This window comes from Carica papaya, chromosome 2 (genome assembly GCF_054855325.1).
Source record: "Carica papaya isolate Zhongbai chromosome 2, ASM5485532v1, whole genome shotgun sequence".
Classification (NCBI taxonomy): domain Eukaryota; kingdom Viridiplantae; phylum Streptophyta; class Magnoliopsida; order Brassicales; family Caricaceae; genus Carica; species Carica papaya.
In genome coordinates this window covers 2696385-2717228 of record NC_142310.1, presented here as the reverse complement: position 1 = coordinate 2717228, position 20844 = coordinate 2696385, and the positions used below count along the sequence as shown (strand labels likewise).

The window sequence follows — 20844 nt, the reverse complement described above, 5'->3', positions numbered from 1 at the left end:
CCCGTCTTGTTTCACCATTTTCCTAATTTCGTTTACTTATTTTTTTCCTTATTTTCTTGGGTACTTACAGTTTTGGAATTCAGTTCATGTTGTTTCAAATATTCTAGTTTTGGATAAAGCTAATGTACACTTGCATATATGTTGTGTGTGTCTGTGTATGAAACCTTAAATAACAATAACTTATTATTTTCTTGAAGAGAGTAATTTGGTAGAGTTTATATTTCCTTATCCTCTCAAACCCAATAATAATCTGAAATTATGACTCAAATTAAGAATTTCAAACTACCCAAATCTTCAATTTAAAGCCTCCATGAATTTATGAGATATTTATATATGGGCCTCTGATTTCTTTTTCTAGTGAGTTCTTTGACCATCTTGATGTATTCTTTTTGGTCACAAGGGTTTTGACCTAACAACTACCGAAAGCAAAAGAATTAAAGCATAAAATCTTTGGTTATGGATGCTATATAGAACCCTTAAAAAAGAAAGGATAGATCAAAACCCTTTCTCCTATTCTCCATTTCATTTTATTCCAAAATTGGCATCATCAACCCTATTGGTTGAGATGCTCCCACCTAAACAAAGTCAATGCCTTTGCCACTAAATAAAGTTCTCAAAACCAAGAAAAGACCAACTCAGAATTGCATGGCCTCCCTCATTCGTGGTTTGGTTTCTGTCTTTTGCTTTTAATTTAGAACATGTATAAGATAATTTCCATTCACTTCAAACATAAGATAATCATTATCTAACTTAAAATTATGAACAATTATAAAATTTTTGTCTTATCATATAATAGAATTGTGTTTCTCCTTGTTGCAATATGAATATATTCACAAATAACATAAGTTTTATGTTCATTTTAAAGATACCGTTAGTTTAAACATATCAAAAATATTAAAAATAAGAGCATTAAAGGAAAATCTTTTGCCCCTAACGTCAGTATACTTTTATATAAGTATTTATGAGAACTTGTTTATTTGAGTGAGGAAAAAATAGTTTGATTCACATATTTCCGATCAACTAATTATATTATTGTATATTTTAAAAATGTATTAAGAAAATTATTTTCAGAAGAAGAGCTTTTATGCGCAAATTTACAATTAAAATTCATAGTAAGAAGCGATTCTTCTTAATATCAATAAGAAAATTTTGAATTGAACGATTATCTCAATGAAATTTTGTCTTGTACAAACGTTTTAGTTGAGGGCAAGAGTAACCCCTTCTTATGACCAAAAAAATTTCTGCAGTTCTAATCAATAAAGGAGATTTGAAAAGCTTTTCATATACTATTTACCCCCGAATGAAGAAATCTAGTTTATCAGTATAGCTACGCCGATATCGGGGCTATAGGTTTCAAATTATTATTGACCAAAATCCCACGTACAGCACCAAAATATGGTTTAAATGAGGTATTATCTTATCAAAATTTTACATTATAAATGCACATTGCTTTTGAGAGAGAGAGAGAGAGATCTCCTTGTGAAATATTTCTCTCCATTCTAATCAATGTGGATATTAGATAATATTTTGTATATTTTTTGAAATAAACAAATAAGACTAAATTATTAACGTCCTTCATCTTCCATATCTTACCTATCCTCTTACATATGTAGCCTAGAGAAACAGAACCAATAGTAGGTAAGTAATTGGACATGAGAATCCTCGTCCTAGTCGAGAAAAAAAACCAATAGAAAAATCAAAGTTGTGTAACTATGGTGCAAAAAATTTGTGGTACAAGGGATAAATCTCGAAATGAGGCAATCCTCATTTGCCAGCATTAGCAAGTATCTTGATGCAGATTCCGGATGTGTCTGCTCATTACCAAAACTTGAAATAGATAAATAAAGAAAAAAGCAAACAGAAAATTTAGCCTCTTACCCGCCACATTATCTTGGTGGCCTCCTACTTGCTTTTGTGCCTCAACCCAGAATAACGATTATTTTGTTGGTTACCACTTTGGTAATTCCCTCTTTGTTGTCTGTTTCTTCTTCCGCTGCAATTATTACTCTTTCCCTGTTTATCAAAGTCGTCATGTCCTCTAGGTGCATGCTCATTGACCTGTTGAGGTTGCCCATCACCCAAATGCCAGAAGCTACCAAATCTATGGGAGTGGTGGCGGTGGTTTCCAGCATAACCGCCTTTAGGAGAAGGGTAAGCAACATCTTCTAACACCGAGGCTGTATTCTGGTTTACATCGCTTGGTCCATTGTTTTGATCGTTATAATCTGATGGGTAACTCACGGGCCTTGAATACTCTCTGCTGTTTTCAGCAGGATAGTTATCTCGTCGGCGGTGAGGATGATATCCAGTTTGTTGTGCGTGCGAAGCTGATACCCTCCGTTGTTTATCATAACCATGCGCATATTGAGTCTGAAAATTGGGTCTCGAAGTACAGGTTTCACTAATGTCAGAATAGTCTGTTCCTGGTGGCTCCGTTTTATGATGTACCTGATTCTGGAACCATAATTTGAATCAGGTGGTGGGACATGGTGAACCCTGCTATATGCAGATGATGGAATATGTGTATGATTGTGGTAGTCATTTACCTTCAACTGTAAGCTATTAATGACAAGACGATGTGATGCCTCCCCAAGCTGGTGGCCAGAAATGGCTCCAGGATGGTTTTTCCTGAAAATGAAGGGATAAGCATATGTTCAAACATTTATAGGGGAAATACCAACCAGAACCTTAATTAACATGCAACCAGTACAAACAAAAGTAGCCATTTCAAAGAACCTGGAGATAAAGACTAGCTACCTTTCTCTGTGGCATGGTTTCTTCTGATGTGATGCCTCCCCAAACTGGTATTTCTGCCTGAGAGTGAAGTGATAAGAATAAATTCAAACATGGGAGAAATACACAAGCCAAAACTTAGTTCACATGCAATCAACACATACAAAAATAATCATTTCAATGGAGCTGGAGGTAAAGGTTAGCTACCTTTCTCTGTTCCATGGTTTCCTCATAGACTCTTCATGCCATAAAACAGGCTCATCTTTCAAATCCCCCAATTGCACTATCTGCAAATCACAAAAATGAGCATCCAAAGGTCAAATCCTAAAAAGGTGATTTTATAGATATTTGAATGTCAAAAGCATACGCACATTCAAATGATGGAAGTCCCACAACAACCATTAACGTTGTCATACAGCAAGTATAATGAAAGATACCATGACAATTCAAGCATACTTTGGTTTGAAGATGATTGACCATGACAGAAAAAAAAAACAAAGAATTTAATACATGGCAATCCAATGAAGTAATTATCAAGGTTGCACAGCAACAAACTCTTAATCTTGAGGATCATCAACCCAAAGAAGTGTTGAAAAATTCAGTAACTTTATCATTTGTTGGGAAGAAAAAGATGTCTGAGGATTTATAGGGATGCCTATATCAAGAAGAGAAGATGTTATAAATAGGAAAATAACTGTATGGGAGAAGATCTACCGTATAGGAAATACTATTATGTAGGAAAATATACTCATACTATCAATAGTCCCCAAAGTAGAGCACAAGTCATATGTACTGAGTTTCCTTCTAATAATTTGTATCTTTTTCTTCTCATTCTTTTTTGAAAAAAAGTTACAAATAAATTTATCACCAATTCTACTTGAGGATCTTGTGAATAATCTGATAGGTGGTCCACAATGAGTGTACTTCTCTGGTGCACAAGTAAGACAGTCACCTGGGCCTCCCTTTGGCCCCCCACCTAGCATCTTGAATAGATGTATTCTCATGAAGAAGACCTAAATACTTGTGTCTAGAATTTCAGAAAACGAGTTCAACACTTCCTAAAATATTGTAAACTGTATGCTCACCGGATCAACCCTAGTTGCAATCCAGCCAAGAAACCTAGTAACTGTTCTTATTGCTTTTGAATTGCCTTCAAATAAGCATTCTAGGCTGAATCACGTTCAACTCATCATATACTCACTGTAACCAGAAATATGCTTGTTAATTATTTTCTATCCTTCAAGGGTCACAAGCAAATCCACACAAATGCATATAGATCATTCTGCTACCAAACAAGAACTCAACATATATTCACATTTGGTTTGTAGATAAATTAAGGGGAGTAGACATGTCAACAACAATATGTTCCATGAAATTCTACAAGACATAATTTTGCATCCTCTAGCTGTCAACCATAAGTTTAAACATATTATCATTCCATAAATCAGTAAGCTTATTGATGTTTATCATCTTGTTTATATCCTAACCAGTTGAATACTTCTTGACCACTTTAACCTGCTGTACATAATTACTCGATTCAAATAATAATTTGACATAGATGAGACCAACTTAGTCTCAAAATTATTCTTTGAGAAGCTCAGTAACAAAAATATGAAGAGCTTGACAGAGAAGTATCTCAACCTTGAACCAGAATGACATGTCCCACAAGAAATTGAAGAGCTCATTAGGCCAATTTAAGTCCATTCAGATTCGTTCACCCAAAGTTGATTGTAGTGATGCATGAGCCTCACATGTCAATCGAAAGCAGTGAATACCCGCAAAGATGTTGCCTAATACCACAAACTAGCTTGGCTGGCCATGCACAAGCTACACATGCAGCTTGCAAACTTGATTTCTATCCCCTTCGATTTTAGACCATAACGTTTTTTTTTTATGGTGTATGATGGTCTACAATCATATTCTTTTATAGTGGTCGGCAGTCTACAACTTATGGATTATGATTTATGACTTGTTGGGCATTAGCTAGGTAGGTCATTGCAAGTTCGGTGAGAGATGAATTATGGGCTTGGGAAGGAATCAGCAAGGGGAGGAAAACTGTAAATCTCATGCCACTAAATAAATTTTGGGTTGTATAAAAAGAAAGAAATCAAAGAGCTTTTGAAGGGATTGAACCTTATCTAGGACTGATGGTTACACTATATGAGCTCTTTGGTCTTAGGAGATGATATAAATAGGGTGGAGGATTTTGGGAGTTTTACAGATACACTGAATGACTTGAAAATATTCTTGTACATGGATGGCATTCCCTTGGTGCCTATGTGTTAATATACATTTTATACTTTTTATTTTAAAAAGAGAGAACATAGCGATTTCTTGTAACATGAATTCTCTCTTTCTTTCTTATTAAATGTAAACTCACACTTTTTTGGTACTATTGAAGGAAATATTGTAACTTCATATATGTTAGAAAGAAATTAAACATGGTATTTACAGGGACCTTTAAATTGAAAAAAGAAAAAAAGAAAAGGAAAAGGTATGAACAGGATTATACTAGAGCAGACCTATATAGGAAAAAAATGAGAAAAAACTATGAATGAAATCTTTAAGATAGAACCTGCATATCTAACTTAAAAGAGCCCTTGGACATACCTACGACAACATTTGGACAAAAAAGTATACAATAGAAAAAGAAAGATAGCATTGTACACAACTGGAGAAGATTCTAAGGAAATAAGAATAATTTCATATAAAAATCTTGCACTCAAGCAAAAAGCAAAAATTAATCAATATAGCTACCTTTTGAGGGAACATTACACCAGAAGGTGGACGTGGAATGTGCTTATGTGCATCTGGAAGTTTATATAAAGCACATCTGAAAAAGTAACCAATGAAAAGAAATCAACTAAATGTTTACATTCAACAACAGATCAGGTTCAAGATATTCGGCCAACTCAATCAATCTGGCAAACAATCAGAACCAATGCTTAAAACCTTACATGACTTCATTTCCTGAAATATCTTCCATGCTCTCAATGGGGGACCTGAAAATGGAAGGACGAGCATCCCCAGCACAAGGGGATATGTAACCATTCATACCATCCCTGCATGTAGCCGTAAACAAATCCAGAAAGTTGAAAAGACATGCTAAACATCTCCCAAATAGACGCCACGGTAAGTGACTCGAATTAAACCATACATTTATCTTCTGACAAGCATCAAATATGTATACAAACCATAAAATTACTTTATCATAAGCATACAATGGGTACCATGTGATACAACTCCTCTCAACTATTCTTTAGAAGGTTGCTGATCCAGGCTTCAAATTAGCATATACTCTGATTCTGCATTTCATATTCTAATACTAGCTCTATATTAATTTAAAAAGAATAATCAAGTACATCCAAAGAGTGCAGAGTGTATGGAATTTGGTTGACATAAGATTCTTGAAATCAAGTACTAAAATCAATCACTCTTTTGGATTGTCATAGAAGCTCAAACTCCGGATCAAGTTTGTCAGCTCCCAACTTTGATCTGATTATTACGAACAAAGTGACATTGAAGGATCAAAAGGCTCACAACTAGTCTTGTTTAGTGTGTGGAAAATGATTGTAAAGCTATTTTCCTTGTTGCAGAAAGGCAAAATCAACAAAAAAAACATTTTTCAGATAAAAGAAATGAAGCAAACAAAACAGTTATTTGCATAAAGTTCAAGTTTTGCAACACGAACCTCAAATCAGGATTAAGTTTTTCTTTAACTCCTATTCTTTCTCTGTAACTCAACTTTTTGCAGCGATTGTCAAGAGAAAAAATGTATTCAGAGAGGCAGTGAGATGTTCCAACAAAGATCATGTCAAACATCCTGCTGTTTCTGCGCACTTCTTCCTCCTATATAAATCAAATAAAAAGAAAACAAATCTGAATTCTGAAAGCAAAATAGTAATTTCTAATTGAATGACATTGAAAACAAATAGGAACTGATGGAAAACTTTGCTTGAATTTTATTTAACATACTGTAAGGGTGTTTTCTACTTTTGCAACCTCAGCAAGAAGACGACTTTCATCAATAAAAGGCAACTTTGCAATACCCTTCAACAACAAAGAGAAGATATGTCAACTTCCACTTACATAAGACTGCAGTTTCCTGCAAGTAATCATGTATACAAAGCTACACTTTAACAGCAGGACACAGACATACCTGCCAGGAATAACGTTTTCCATTCATGTCCACTTCAAAGTCTTGCACACACAAAAAGATTCAAGAGACTTAGATGCAAGGATTCAAGAAGAAAAAAATCATACCTTTTACATTAGCAAAAGCACATACCAGTAGGATAAAAATCGATAATGGGAGATTTTGGGTCAGTCATCAATTTCCTATAATGCTCAGGAAGCGCATGGGCACTGAATGACAAACATGGTTAGCAATTCAATAGATATGAAATAGTTTTGGATTTTTAGAAGAAACAGTGAGGAAACTTAATGAAACTAGCATACCTTGCAGCTGGGAAGACACCCAACAGTTGATTGAAAGGCTTGAAAGGGAAGCCCAGTTCAAAGCTAATATCTAGCTGCTCAAGTTCCTTGAGATCAGAAGCAAAAGGTGCATAATGATATGGATAAAACCTATCAAATGGAAACTACAACACTGAGATCAAAGGCAATTAAAAGCAACCAGAAAATTTACAATCTGAACTACAAAATAATTCTGGCCAAAGCAAAAAAATGAACTGCACAATCATCCTTGAGGCTAAAACAATAAAATTTAAAATTCAAAACCACAAAAGTAAAAAATAAACAGACTAATCGTAATTGTAGACATTTAACATCCCATCAAATACAGTGTCCTAACAAAACAGAAAAAGTCATCTAAATCCTATTTTAGATGGTTGTGGATTAATTTTTTTTTTTTTTTGGAAACAAAGATGGTTGTGGATTAATAACCATATAGGATAGCATTAATCCAATTTGACAGCATGAACTTTGACAGAAAGCATCAGCAATTTAATGCACAATGGTAAGGAAGCACTGGGACGGAAAATTTACTCAGATTACTAAAATATTTGCCCGATATACAACACTTGTGAATATCAGAAATTCACGCGAACATGGTTACCAGCCACAAAGAACAGGCAGATCTTAGCAGAAGGAAATAGACAAGGAACTTACCATTGCCAGGAACAAACGCCTTCATAGTAATAGTGCATGACCCAACATAGGCCTTCTGTATACCTCAAGACCTACTCGGTGGAAGCATATGCCTATTAGATAAGCCTAAAATGGTTCACGAATATCAAACATTCATTAATGTCTAGGGTTTGTTTAACTTACAACATCTTTACGTATTTTGTCCATATCCTCAGGAGTCTCTGCTGAAAAATTTTCTCTGTAATACCTCTCCTTCCACCCACTTTCTCCAAGTCTAACCTGGTGAGAAAGCGCCATAGGCAATAAAATTTGAGCTTATATCTGAAGTGGAAACATTTCTAGATACTACATCAGTACCATGAAATATACCAAAACTAAGCACCTAAATCAACATTTTATTTAAAAAAGTTTCTCCATCGCATTGCTGTCTCCTTGACATCAGGAAAAATAATGTGACATGTTCAGTTTTTCACTACACTGCTTTCTTTCTGCTTGAAATTTCAAATGTTAATATAAATATAAAGGAAAAAAAATCATCATCTTGCAAATGCAGTTACTCATCGCAATGCCATAGCAAATAGAAACCTTGTCCTCTTCAGGATTTCTCGAGTTAAAAGCATCAGATCTCTCACGTATCAACTCCTTAAGCTTTGCTTTCAATTCTTCTTTATTCTCACGTAGCTGAAAACAGTTAGGTTGAGGGAAGCAGGAGTAAGAAACAAGAAAACCAACTGAGAACCACTATTATGACACACAAAATCATGAAAATTACTTTGATAGAACTAACAATCAAGAAATTTGTGCTAATGTATACCCTCTAATAAATAACAAAAAAAAAAAAGTTTTGAAATAGGGGTTGCACTCTTAACTCCTTCCCAGAAAAGGCTCATACCAAATCATAGGTCAGCTCAAAGAATATGAGTCCTAAATGGCTAAAGGAGTCGAAATTACAATAAAGTGCGTCCTCCCCAAGAAGGGAAACATACTTCTGTTTCAAGACTATTCTCTGCTTCAACAATAGCAGCACCGATGCTGGATCCTGAAGACAGTCGACGAACTTTGTTTGGTCGAGCAGAGGATCCACTAGAATCAGACTTTCCTCTTTGCTGATATGGTGAAGGTGAAGGGCCAGAAGCAAGACGAGAACCATGATATCGAGAAACTGGAACAATATTCTCAGGCTGAATTCGAGGTTCTGAATCATTTAGTCTTCTTGCTTGAGACTTTTCACGTTTAATTCTTTCTGCCTGCCGCTGTATCATGTCAAGGATTCATATTAACCATTAGAAATTGAACTCTAATTGAGCTACCAAAGATATATATATCTAATGAAACTTCCAGCTGAAAATGTCGAAAGATAAGCCTAAATTTTGTTTAAAATAGATAAAGCATGCAAAATGATTTCTCCTTCATGCATAAAACTATATAGGAAGACTGAGTGTAAAGATGGATATATCCTGTGGCTTAAATTGGATGAACTGCACAAGTACCAAGCAAAAACATACAACTACGCAAGCTAAGTCCAAGGTAGTAATGCTTTGTGCATTCATGTCTCTTGAAATCCCAATGGGCCTTAGACCAGCAAACATCTTATGAAATATGCCCCCAAAAAGAGAATTCATCTCTAAAATTTGAGGATTCTGCTCTTGGACAAAGTCATAATTACTTCAGCTGGGGGAATCTGAGGATTTGGCCACTATTTTCGGATGTAAGAATGTCAATCTCCAGACTAAATATTTAGGTCATCAACTGGGTGCAAAATTCATAGACACTGCATCACTGGACCCTGTGGTAAAAAAAATTCAAATGTTGTTTGTTAGGTTAGAAGAGGGGGCTACTTTCAAAGGGAGGAAGACACATCCTCATCACAAACTCAATAGGTAATATGACCATTTATTTCATGTCTTTAGCCACAATTCCTGAAAGTATGCAGAGAGATTGGAGGCGATGCAATGTAAATTTTGTTGGGATGACTCGTGAAAAAGGCAATATCATCTTGTTGCCTGGGACGTGGTGAAATATCCACATAAAAAAGATGGTTTGGGAGTGAGGTCTTTGGTCGAGTTCAACAAGGCTCTTTAAGAAAAATGACTTTGGAGATTAATGAGGGAAAGGGAGAGTTTATGAAGAAAAGTGATAGGGGCTAAATTTGGGGTGGAGAAACTTGGGTGGTACTACAAAATTCTAAATGGGACATATAGTGTTGGACAAGTGTCCAATTGCACTTGGTAAACAGATGGAACTAAAACAAGAAGATGCTACTGCCCAAGCTCGGGCCCAATCTCTCTCGACCCAGACTTTCTTAGCAGATTAAAGAAATATGGACAAAAGATTCTAAGCCTAAATATCATACACTTATCGTCCGAAAGGAGACTACACCGTGTAAAGTACCCAAAGGAAGCCTAAATCTCCTTTGAAGCAGGAGTTTGCATTTGTTAAAAAACTAAGGCATCACGTTGTATTGCATTTTTTCACTGAAGGTAGCCTAAATAGGATTCTTACTTTGGCTAACTAGACAATAAGAGGATGCACAGAGGTAAAGGGCTGTTTTTTATGCCTAAAAGTGTGGGAATCCCCTAGTCACCTTCTTCTTTCATGTTCCAAGATTAATAGACTTTGGGATTGGCTCTTGCTCTCTTCTTAAACGCTCTTGAGTCATGCAAGAACACTCTTAAGGAATATTTGGAGCGCTCAAATATTCCAGAAAAAAGCACACTTGCATTAGGTTTATTGGTTTGTTATACCAAGGTATTGTCGCTCCTAGGTGTTAGGGCTCCCATTTCGCCTTTCCTCCCATCACAAGACAATGATAGACCAGTTCCTTTATCTTTCTAAGGGTACCGATAACTGAATTTCCATTTTTTTTTTAGCCTAAATGATAGAGAAATTGATGAACTATCCATGTTAAGCCTCTTAAGTTCTTTCGAAAACTACTTGACAACCTAACCACAGGGTATAGACAGATTCATTTGTTTAATATACTTGTAAATCTTTCTTCAATCACATTACTAGAAACCCTGATTGCTATTGTAACATTTTACCAAGGCTTTCTGACAGTTTGAAATTTCTTCTAAGGTGAAGGTATTCGCATGGACTGCTTTTCTCAATTGGTTTAACACTAACGCACTGTTGCAAATTCGTAGTTAACCGACCCTTGTTTCCTGACATTTTTTTAATGTGCTAAAGCCATAGAGAGCTACATAATCTTCTTCCTCCATTGTGAGATGATGTGGAAATTATGGTGCAGGCTTTTTGACACTTCCAACTTATTTTCGGCTGCCCCTGCTTCATTGGAATGCTTTCTTAGCTCAAGCAGTGGTGGTGTTGGTATTAGGGCTGGCTAGACCATTATGGGAAGGTGCATTTTTCCCGGGACTATGGACAATTTGGTTGGAAAGAAATTATCGTACTTGACAGTCGCTCTTTCATGGAATCACTTCTTCGGAGAAGATGACCTTCTTGGCTTCCCTTTGGGCTAAAGCTCATGGGAATTACTTGTTATCTATCTGTTTGACATAAGGAGTCAGGATGTTGTGGTCACATTAGATGCTTCTGGGTTTTGCTTCTATTGTTTTGCACTATGTTTTTGTTTTCTTATCTTTTCCATTTTTCTTCAACTGGATAACTTATTTTCTGTACTTTTTGTTTCCTTTTCTCTTTGCAATAATATTTCTTATTCTATGTCAAAAAAAGGGAAGAAAAAAGGAAGATCATCTTTTTCATTCCCTTGTCTATTTCTTGGGTTATCTGAAAAGAGAAATAGAAGAGCTTTTGTAAAAGAATGTATCCCTATTTCTCAATTACATAACTATATGTATGTGTATTTTCTCAATTTGGATAATTATATATCAGTGTTATTGTTTTTTGATGTTAGACACTAATTTATTGTAGAATGTATCTATACTACTCTTATCTCAAAAAAACAAAAAAAAGAATGTATCTATACTTCTCAATTTGGATAGTTATGCATAAATGTTATTGTCTGATTGATGTTAGACATTAATTTATAATAGAGTTTATATATCCATATGTTTGTTTTCTGGAAAATTATATATCTCTGATATTTTTAAACCAGCCACTAGCAAGTAACATCCTAGTCGACAGTTAAAGGTGAAAGTGAAAATATTGATATAAAAACCAAAGAACCTGATGCAGGCGTGCTCTTTTCTGGAATATTTGATCTTCATAGGATCCAACAGCCTGAATAAAGTGCTCTACTCTCCTCAAATTTGGCTGAAAAAGGACAGTCAGAAGTAATGGCAGAACAAGCTCCAAAATGAAAGCCGAAACGAAAAGCCATATTCAATTGAATAACTTCATTCAATTATGGCTGCTACAATACATTGAACAAACCATAAATACCTTGCTCGCATTAGTCAAATACCCTCCAATTGACCTAAATTCCTTCTTATAAACTGCCAACAATAAGTTGATAGCACCCTGGAATAAAGACAACAAAAGCACAGCAGAAAAACAAAGCTTTACTTTCTCAGAACTTATGCAAGTGTAGTTTAAAGAAAATAGAGCTATAATATGTAACATAATCACCAACATATTGGCACTGCATATCAAAACTCAATCTCTAGAGCTAATAGAAGAAGTTTCATTACTGCATTAAAATCTAAAAAAAAAAAAAAACCTCAAGCTTTCATGATTAGAAATATGACCTCCGCGGCACAATGAGAGATTGACATTTTATAATGCTAGGCTGATATCACCATTTAGATAGCATTTGGTGACACTTTATTTAGGAAACTGGATACTACAGAAGCGTCCAATCCTTATTTGGTGCCAAAAGTCAAGTTACAGAACATAATAAAATTACACAACTTTGTCCCAAAACTTGGTTGAACATACGTACCCCAAAACTTGGTATAGAGCATAAATTTCTGTTTACCAAATTAACTTGGCATATTATTAATTTTTTATTCCTAAACTACTACTTACCATTCATATAAAAAGTGCACCTTTTTTTGTGTTAGTAAAGTTAATAATTTAGAGTATCTTTCATAATAATGATAATATACTATGGATTATTTTTTATTCAAACATATACTATGTAACATGATAATCTTCTGCAAACTACATACCTCACGAATCTCTAATGTTGGCATATGTGGCAAGAAATCGTTGCCAACAAAGAAACACATAAAAATGAAATCATCAACAATGCACTCGAAATCAATCTCAAATGGAGGATTAGGAATCCTCATCTCATATTCCAGATATTCTCTAAGAGTTGAAATGTTGAGGAACTGCAAAATAAAGAAATTCAAAACTGAAAGTTATATATATACTGCATTATCCGAAGATAGTATATTTCGAAACATCATTTTATGTAACTTACTGAATGTTTTGCTCCGAAAAATACCTGGTATGGTTTCTTGACCGTGATACTCTCATCACATTTCTCATCAAACTCTCCTGCCTTCCTCTTGTCCTTTCCTCTGCAATCTGCTGCTAGGTGGCCCATCTGACCACATAGAAAACATCTGTCTTGTTGTCCAGGAGTGAAGACAATCTGAAAACGGGCCGTTCAAAGAGAGAACCCATTACTTTCTTTTTTCTTTCTTTGGTAAGACAAGAATTAGTAAAATGTACCAGCAGAGATGCCACCCAACTACATCTACTTACATTGACAAAAGCCAATGAGCTCTACAAAATTATCTTAATACAGAAAATTTTTTGAGGAGAAGAAAAATACCCATTAAAAGGCATCAAGGGGGTGCCACTCACTTAAAAGAAATTACAAGTCTCTCAGAACAAAGTATCCAGCAGAAACAATACCTAACCCATCTTGAGTAGGGTTGGCTGATACAAAGTATCCAGCAAATCATAATCCTCCTCCTTCCTTCCCTTCATATTTCTGTCTGATTCAGGGACTCTCTTCTTTTTTTTCTCTTTTTTGAAATAAAAGTATAACTATATTAACAGGCACGAAGGGCTGTCAACCTGTATACAAATTATTTACAGCTCTAGCAAAATATCTACAAGGTTCCCAAAATCCTCTATAGAATAAAAAGAATGATCCAGAATAAAAAAAACCGAAAGTCTAAAACTATCTATTCCCAATTCTATCAAAATCCCTTTCACCATCATCCCCTCAAAAGCTCTTCTATTTCTTTCCTTCTAGATTACTCAAAAGATGGTAGGCTGGATGGGTTCCAAATGATTCCTCCTTCCTTTGATACTCTTCCATGCCCAAATTTCGTCCCTGACCAAGCCCGCCATCATCCACCAGGGAACCTCTTCTTGGTCATGGCTCTCCAGTCAGCAAGGAAACTCTTGGTGATAGAAAGAAAGTTTCTTGTTGTCGCCTTGCAAGGGAATGAAACTGACATTCTTAGATTCTCTAATAATGGTAGAGATAGGAGACCTGTAAATTTGTTTGATTAAGAGGCTGCCTGGATTTCAAGTCCCCCTGTGATCTGTTCTGGGAATCTGGCCATGCCTTGGAAAATATCTTTTAGAGGAGAGAGGATGATTCTTCTGATTTTAGGACAGAATTCCAGAAGTGGATTGCTGGAGTTAAGCATGGAGAAAAAATTGGTTGGTGGCAGCTTCTCCTTGCAGTCAGTAAATTTGTGGATATGGTGTGTAAAAGGGATGTTATTGGTGCTTGACAAGCAAGCATCTATGCTGACCAATCCCAAACCTCCATATAGCTAGGTTTTCTGTCCCGACTTAGTTTCTCTTCCTCTAGAAGGGAGGGTTCCTATCTACATCTATTCTGTTTTCTCTTTGGTTTAGGAGGATTTCTTGTCCTCCAGTTTTGTACTTCACTCTCCGCTTTCAATAATATTTCTATTTTATCCAAAAAAAAAAGATACACATGTATGTGCATAAGATAAGGTGATCTCTATTCCTCCTCCACCCAAATGCCCTCCAAGAGTCAAACCTCTATTGCTTTGCTCTCACCAATATTTGTGAGGCACTTCAATTGCTAAATGAAAAAAAAAGGTGCCAAGGCCTTGTTGACCATGGAGAGAAATATATCAAGAGGACTTATTATGACAGTTCACATCCAATATCAGCAGTGCCTTACTGAAACGTAATAGCTCAATGGCCTTAATAGAACCATCAACTAAGACTTTTGGAGGGTAGGCCTAATCTATTGTGAATTATTTGGCTCAACTACCCCTTGTAAAACCACTAGCCTTCTCTCGAAAGGTGTTTATTGCCAGTGCTTTTGAGGTTAAAGAATCACAAGTATATGTTCTCAGACAGCACCATCAATCCAGGATTGAAGTGTTACAAATGATTTATTGCTTCGAAATTTTCTTATCAACAATATCATAATCAATCCAAACATAAGCCTATACTTCGAAATTGATTCTGACATTTACCATTGAGAAATTCATTATTTTTTTAGCAGTGAATATTTCCAATATAGTTGTAAGAAATAAGAACTTAGAAAAGTTTCAAGTTTCACGGAACTTTTCAAGAATGGGAAACTCTAATGGATGCACAGACCTCCCGGAGGATTGAAAAATGAACTTCATGTGTAGCCAAGGCAAGCATAATCAGATCAGCATCCTGCCATTTACACCAAAACAAAGTACATTTCATTAATCCAATACAATTAAAGAATATGAAATGAAAAATAACCACCAAAAAGATAAACATAATCAGCATCTCAACCTGAGGAGTAGATGCACACTGAAGAAATCATACCAAGCCATACAGACAATGTTTTGTGTTTGGATCATAACCAGGAAGATTCCTTTGAAGACGGATATAAGAAATGATTTTATGCTCCCCTTCACCAGGAACGTTTCCATCAGAAAGAATAACCTTCAAAAGAAAAATACAAAACATAAAAACAAAGCTTAATGATCACACTAAAAAGCATCAAGGATTCTTCTTTTTTTAATAGAGGAAATATTATTGAAAAAGAGAGCATAAGAAAAAGACAAAAACAGAGGATGAGACATCCTCCAAATGCCTCCTAAAAACAGACGACAAACAACAGTGAAATAAAATAAAACTAAATACAACATAGACCTTTCTGCATAACAAAGATAACAATATCTCTCTAAAATAACCATGAGTCTTAGCCCATGAAGAGGCCAAGAAAGTCTTTCTATTCCAAAAGAAACTGGGATCGGAAGTAGTGGTCTTCAAGAACTCTATGGTTAAATGCACCAAGGATTCTGAACTATGGTATTTACAAAAGAAACCAAATTTCAAAAAACAAATAACAAAAACATCATGTTACCTTAATCTTTTTCCATCCAGGATCATAGTTTAGTCTAAGGTGAATATAGTATTGCAGTGCAATTGATAAAACAGACATGAAGCCAGTTCCTGGAGTGATAACATTAGAATCAACCAGTTGTGACTTTTCTTTAGGTGGAAGTTTTCTCCCCTCCTTCTCAAACTCCTCCCGCAATCGCTCTTCTTCAGCTGCCTAGAAGAGAAAAAGACGAAAGATCAATTATAACATTATGGTTTTCTTTTCTTCTTCAGATATTAGACAGTAAAAAAATAGTTTACAGATGCAGCAGGGAGAGCCTAATGATGCCTCCAACCAGTTTTTTGAACGAAAAAGAAAGCTTTTCTTGTTACCCAAAACAAAGAAACCACGTTGATGGCTTAGGTTATATTTCCATAAACTAAAACTCATCCAAAACTACCCGAGGCTTTCAGGACCGACCTCTAAATCTCAGATTAATAGAAACAACAAAAACAATATTGCAACCATTGTGGCATAGCCCAGTTGGTTAGTCCTCTTTACTCCGTACATGAGGTCATGTGTTCTATACTTTTAAAATATGATTACCCAAAAAAAGAAAAACAAAGGAAATAAGGAAAGCAGAAAATTTTATTTAATCAACTTCGGACAGTTCTTATTAGGACCATATACCTACTTCCACAGTATATTGTTCTCCCTTATATGTATCTTCCATACTTACCTATTTTGTCATAAACATCATTACTGCCACGCACATAATAACAACGAAAACACCTCATCACTGGTACATCTTGGTGAATAATTCTACTTAAAATATAATTTCACCGGTAAACAGAAAAAATAACATATAATCCACAAGCATATGCACATGGAAACACATACCGCGTCTGCTGCATCTTTAGCTGCTCTAAACCGTCTAGACCGCTGTTGATTCATTTTAGCCCTTGGAGCAACACCATCTACCAGTTTGTTTCCAAAATATCAGTATTATACACAATGCAGATTAACTGCATCCAGTTCAGGTTACAAAAGAATCAAACTATTTACTCACCAATAGCCATATATAGTAGCTTTCGAGGTCTTACCATTACAAAAAGTTTATCTATATAATCAAAGATACACCGGAATACCTCACTAAAGGTAGTTGGAGAAGGCTGCGCAAGGAAAAACACATTGTCAAAGAATAGTCATAAACATAGCAAGTAATTAAAGTAAGGTTTTTTTTTTAGATAAGTAATTAAAGTAATTAAAGTAAGGTTATTTGCAGTTCACATAAGGAATGTAACTATAAAACAACTCTCTACAACTAACTGAAATTATATATGATATTTATATATATAAATAAACCCCTTCACCCCAACAAAAACAAAAAAAAAAAAAAAAGATTCACATGCACATGCACATGCACATACTCAACTATATCCACATAAGTGAAACAAAACCACTCTCAGAATAAGAGAGGTAAGCTTCTTCCTTCTCTTATCAACCCAAATACACTATTAAACCCAGTTCTCATCGCACCACCTAACATGCCATCAATCCATTCAAAGCAAGGAACTCAAACATAGCACAACAAAAAGGGAAACAAAAGAGCACCACAACACCAGATGGTTCGGAGACTCAGGAGCCCTTTTACAAAGATAACATCCATTAACCAACATTCCTCCCCATCCCCTTCTTCAAATTATCAATAGCAAAAAAAGAAAAAAGAAAAAAAGAAAAAGAAAAAGCTATATAGCAGTCGCATTAACTTGAAAATGAGTTTTAAATGGAAAGCTCTATGGTCTGACTGAGAAAGAGCCAAGTGACATAAAAAATTTCTTAGAAAAAACAGGCCATCAGCACTAACTTTCCACATTGGCCCAATCAGAAGAAACTCCGGAAAGGCAAAGGAAATTGAAACCCTAACATATTCATCTTCCCCAAAGTCATTAAAATTTCTAATGAGGTTCACTCCCGTACCACCAGCCCGTTGTAGATTGAGTTTATATCACTTACCATTACTTGTACATGGGCAGCACCTTCTTGGCGCCAATTCTTAATATATTCTCTCTATTATTATTTTTTTTTAAATATCATTTACCATTGCCTCCTCTCTCTATTTGCTCTTAGTCGTGCCTCTATGTCTTTTAAACAAAGATAAATAACATAAGAGAATCCTAGACAAACAAGAGTGACTAAGAGTGACCCTACCCCAAGGAGAAAAGAGGCCCCTCCCAACAATCCAAACGCTCAGAGATCTTACACTATAGGGTCCCAAAAGGAAACATGCCAGGAATATCCCCCAAAGGAAAGCCAAGATAAGTGAAACGCCACTTTAGAATTTCACAACCAATACAATCAAGCATTCCTCATGATATTCTCTCTATTATTTGGCGTTGGAGCAATATGATGGTCTTTGAAGGGCTTTCCTCCAATTTTACTAGTCTTAATTCTCAGCGGTTCAACCCTTAAGAATTTTGTTCAATGGTCCCTCCTTTTTCTTGGAAGAAGACCTTCTTGACCTTATTGATGGCTTGGTTACTCTTCAAGATAATTTTTGTTTTCTTGAGCCTTGGGTCTCTTACGTACACGAGTTGTGCCACATTGGTTCCCTTTATTGCATTTTATTTATCTTTCTCTAAAAAATGAAAATGCCAGAATCTATGCATGACAAAATTCAACAAAGAAATATGATTAGTAGGCATATATGTTCTTTCATTAAAAAAGACAATTAGTGGGCATAGACTGGACCAAGTAAAATCTGCATCAAACAAGAAGACAAGAACATATGTGCTGATTCAACAGCCCAAACAAAAATATCAACATGTTGACTCTCTTGACTCTCAAAAGTAACAGATTTGATCACATAAGAAAGCTCCCTGATAAGGGAAACAAATTTCCATCAATAATATCTCCAAGCAGATATAGACCAAGTCAACATACTTCTAAGCTAGTAATTAACCCTGTTGAGCATGGCTGGCCTCAAGAATTACCACTTTGATAATCTAGCAAAAAGCACTAGAATTTTTTTGTGCCTAAATGGATCGGTTACCCCAGGCCATCCCCTTTTTTTCTGTTGTGAGACTATCGTTCACTCTCACCTTCCTTAATCTCTATTAAAGGTTTGCGCCTGGGATGGTGTTGTGGCTCCTAAGTCCAGAAAGAAGATTATTTCCTCGTCCCTTTGTCTATATTTTGGGTTATTTGGTAGGAAAGAAATAGGAAAGCCTTTGAAATTTCATCCTCAACCTTTCCTGAAACTAGGGATAGCTGGCTGAGGATTCTAATTTGGTTGGCCCAGAGACAACTTTTCTGGATGAGATTGACTTTTGGATTTTTTGGTGCTTTTCAATGGATGTTTTCACTCTCTCAAAGAAAAATATAGTACCAGAACATGCATAACCAAGTCCGACCGTGTAATCATATTTTTTAAAAAATAATAAAAGTTACATTGTAGTTTCATCCTATTTAAATTCTAAGTCTAAATGTTTTTTAATACTTCAATACCTGTCATTAACCTTTAGTCATTTTATATAACTCTCGTATTAGATATTAAACTGATAAAAACAAATACTATACTTGATCTTAACCAAAAGACCGAGAAAGGTATAGTCATTTTACATAACTCTATTAACTTTTAAAATACACTTACATATCACATGCCTTCACTTTTTGTGAATAAGAATAACAATGTCAAAATGAGAAAAAGAAAAAAGAGAGGGGGGAACAAATAAAAGCCTAAAATTGGTATTTGAAAAAAGAATCACATTTATAAAAACGAAAATTCTCTTTGTTCTTAGTTGACTCATCTCCTCCGTATAATCCTACTACTTTTTAATGGACTCCATAATCCTACTTGAAGTACATGACCTGCATTGTAGTCACTTTACTTTTCAGTCTCTATTTCTAAAAGCATAGGCAGATATCAAGACCTACTCCGATAAAAAACTAAAACAGTCTTATCTAAAATAACTAATAGCAAAACGGAAAGAGATCAGAGAACTAGTTAAACAAGTAATATCTGAAACAAACCATTCTGAAATTTCGAAAAAAATAAACGGAAAACCTATAATTCTATAATAGAGACCTTAAGTTGAATAAACAAAATCACGCAAGATGAAGAATCATACTCTATCTTCGGGATGAAAGCAAGGATGGATAATCCCGTTCATATCGAGGTATAAGTTGTCGAACTCGGTTTTATTAGGGTTAGGCTTGCTGGTGTCCACTGGAATCGCGACGTCATTGATGACTACCGGTTCTTCCTCGATCACATCCATTACCACCAATGGATACTTCTCCGCCAACCATCTGTAAAACGCCGGTACTCCCATTATACGGTCACGCAAGCCTGAAATTTACCCGAAGAGACGAACAGAGAGAAAACACGAGAGAGAGAGAGAGAAGGAGAAAATCACAATCCGAAATTGTTAGCAGCCAGCCAAGTGAGGGCTTCCTCGAGAGGGAAAGCAAAAAAAGAGAGCGTGTAGAAGCCGGGAGAGAGAAAGGGTGGTGACTTAACAAACGGGGTCGAGAATATATTATAAATATATTATATACATTATAAAAATAATATATTATATAAATAACAAATTATAAATATATATAATATATGAAAATAAAATTAAAAATATTATTATTCTCTTATACGTTAAAATTAAATATGTATGTTATACAAAAAAAAAAAAATTGTAAAATATTATTATCTACTCATATTCTATAATTTTAATAACGTTAAAATTTTTTATTAAAAATAAGTTTCTTGTCTTTCATCCACTTATATATAATACTAATTATGATTATATATATTTTAGAATTTTAAATTT

At 35.1% G+C, this 20844-nt stretch overlaps 1 protein-coding gene and 1 pseudogene across 1 annotated transcript; both read right to left on the bottom strand.

Annotated features, from left to right (window-relative positions):
* Positions 1-1552: 1552 nt before the first annotated feature.
* On the bottom strand, positions 1553-20547 carry LOC110807107 (5'-3' exoribonuclease 3-like). Its single transcript, XM_088212636.1, has 25 exons — positions 20149-20547; positions 17088-17190; positions 16919-16995; positions 16061-16252; positions 15517-15636; positions 15316-15378; positions 13214-13363; positions 12933-13097; positions 12205-12282; positions 11989-12075; positions 8829-9095; positions 8428-8523; positions 8026-8121; positions 7864-7934; positions 7192-7320; positions 7022-7098; positions 6893-6933; positions 6709-6783; positions 6425-6582; positions 5691-5795; positions 5491-5566; positions 2941-3020; positions 2758-2814; positions 2547-2628; positions 1553-2454 (listed from the first exon to the last, which is right to left on the bottom strand). The coding sequence occupies exons 1-25, from the start codon at positions 20350-20352 to the stop codon at positions 1903-1905; spliced, it is 3201 nt and encodes a 1066-aa protein (XP_088068762.1). The 5' UTR covers positions 20353-20547; the 3' UTR covers positions 1553-1902.
* On the bottom strand, positions 19537-19628 carry LOC148268663 (U2 spliceosomal RNA; annotated as a pseudogene).
* Positions 20548-20844: the final 297 nt, after the last annotated feature.

Excerpts from the sequence above, each read along its gene's own strand:
- LOC110807107 (XM_088212636.1), bottom strand. The coding sequence starts at position 20,352 with ATGGGAGTACCGGCGTTTTACAGATGGTTGGCGGAGAAGTATCCATTG. Across the intron at positions 15,379-15,516 it reads AACATTGTCTGTATGGCTTG|GATGCTGATCTGATTATGCT; the intron begins GTATGATTTCTT and ends TGTAAATGGCAG. Across the intron at positions 2,629-2,757 it reads AAACCATGCCACAGAGAAAG|GAAAAACCATCCTGGAGCCA; the intron begins GTAGCTAGTCTT and ends CTTCATTTTCAG.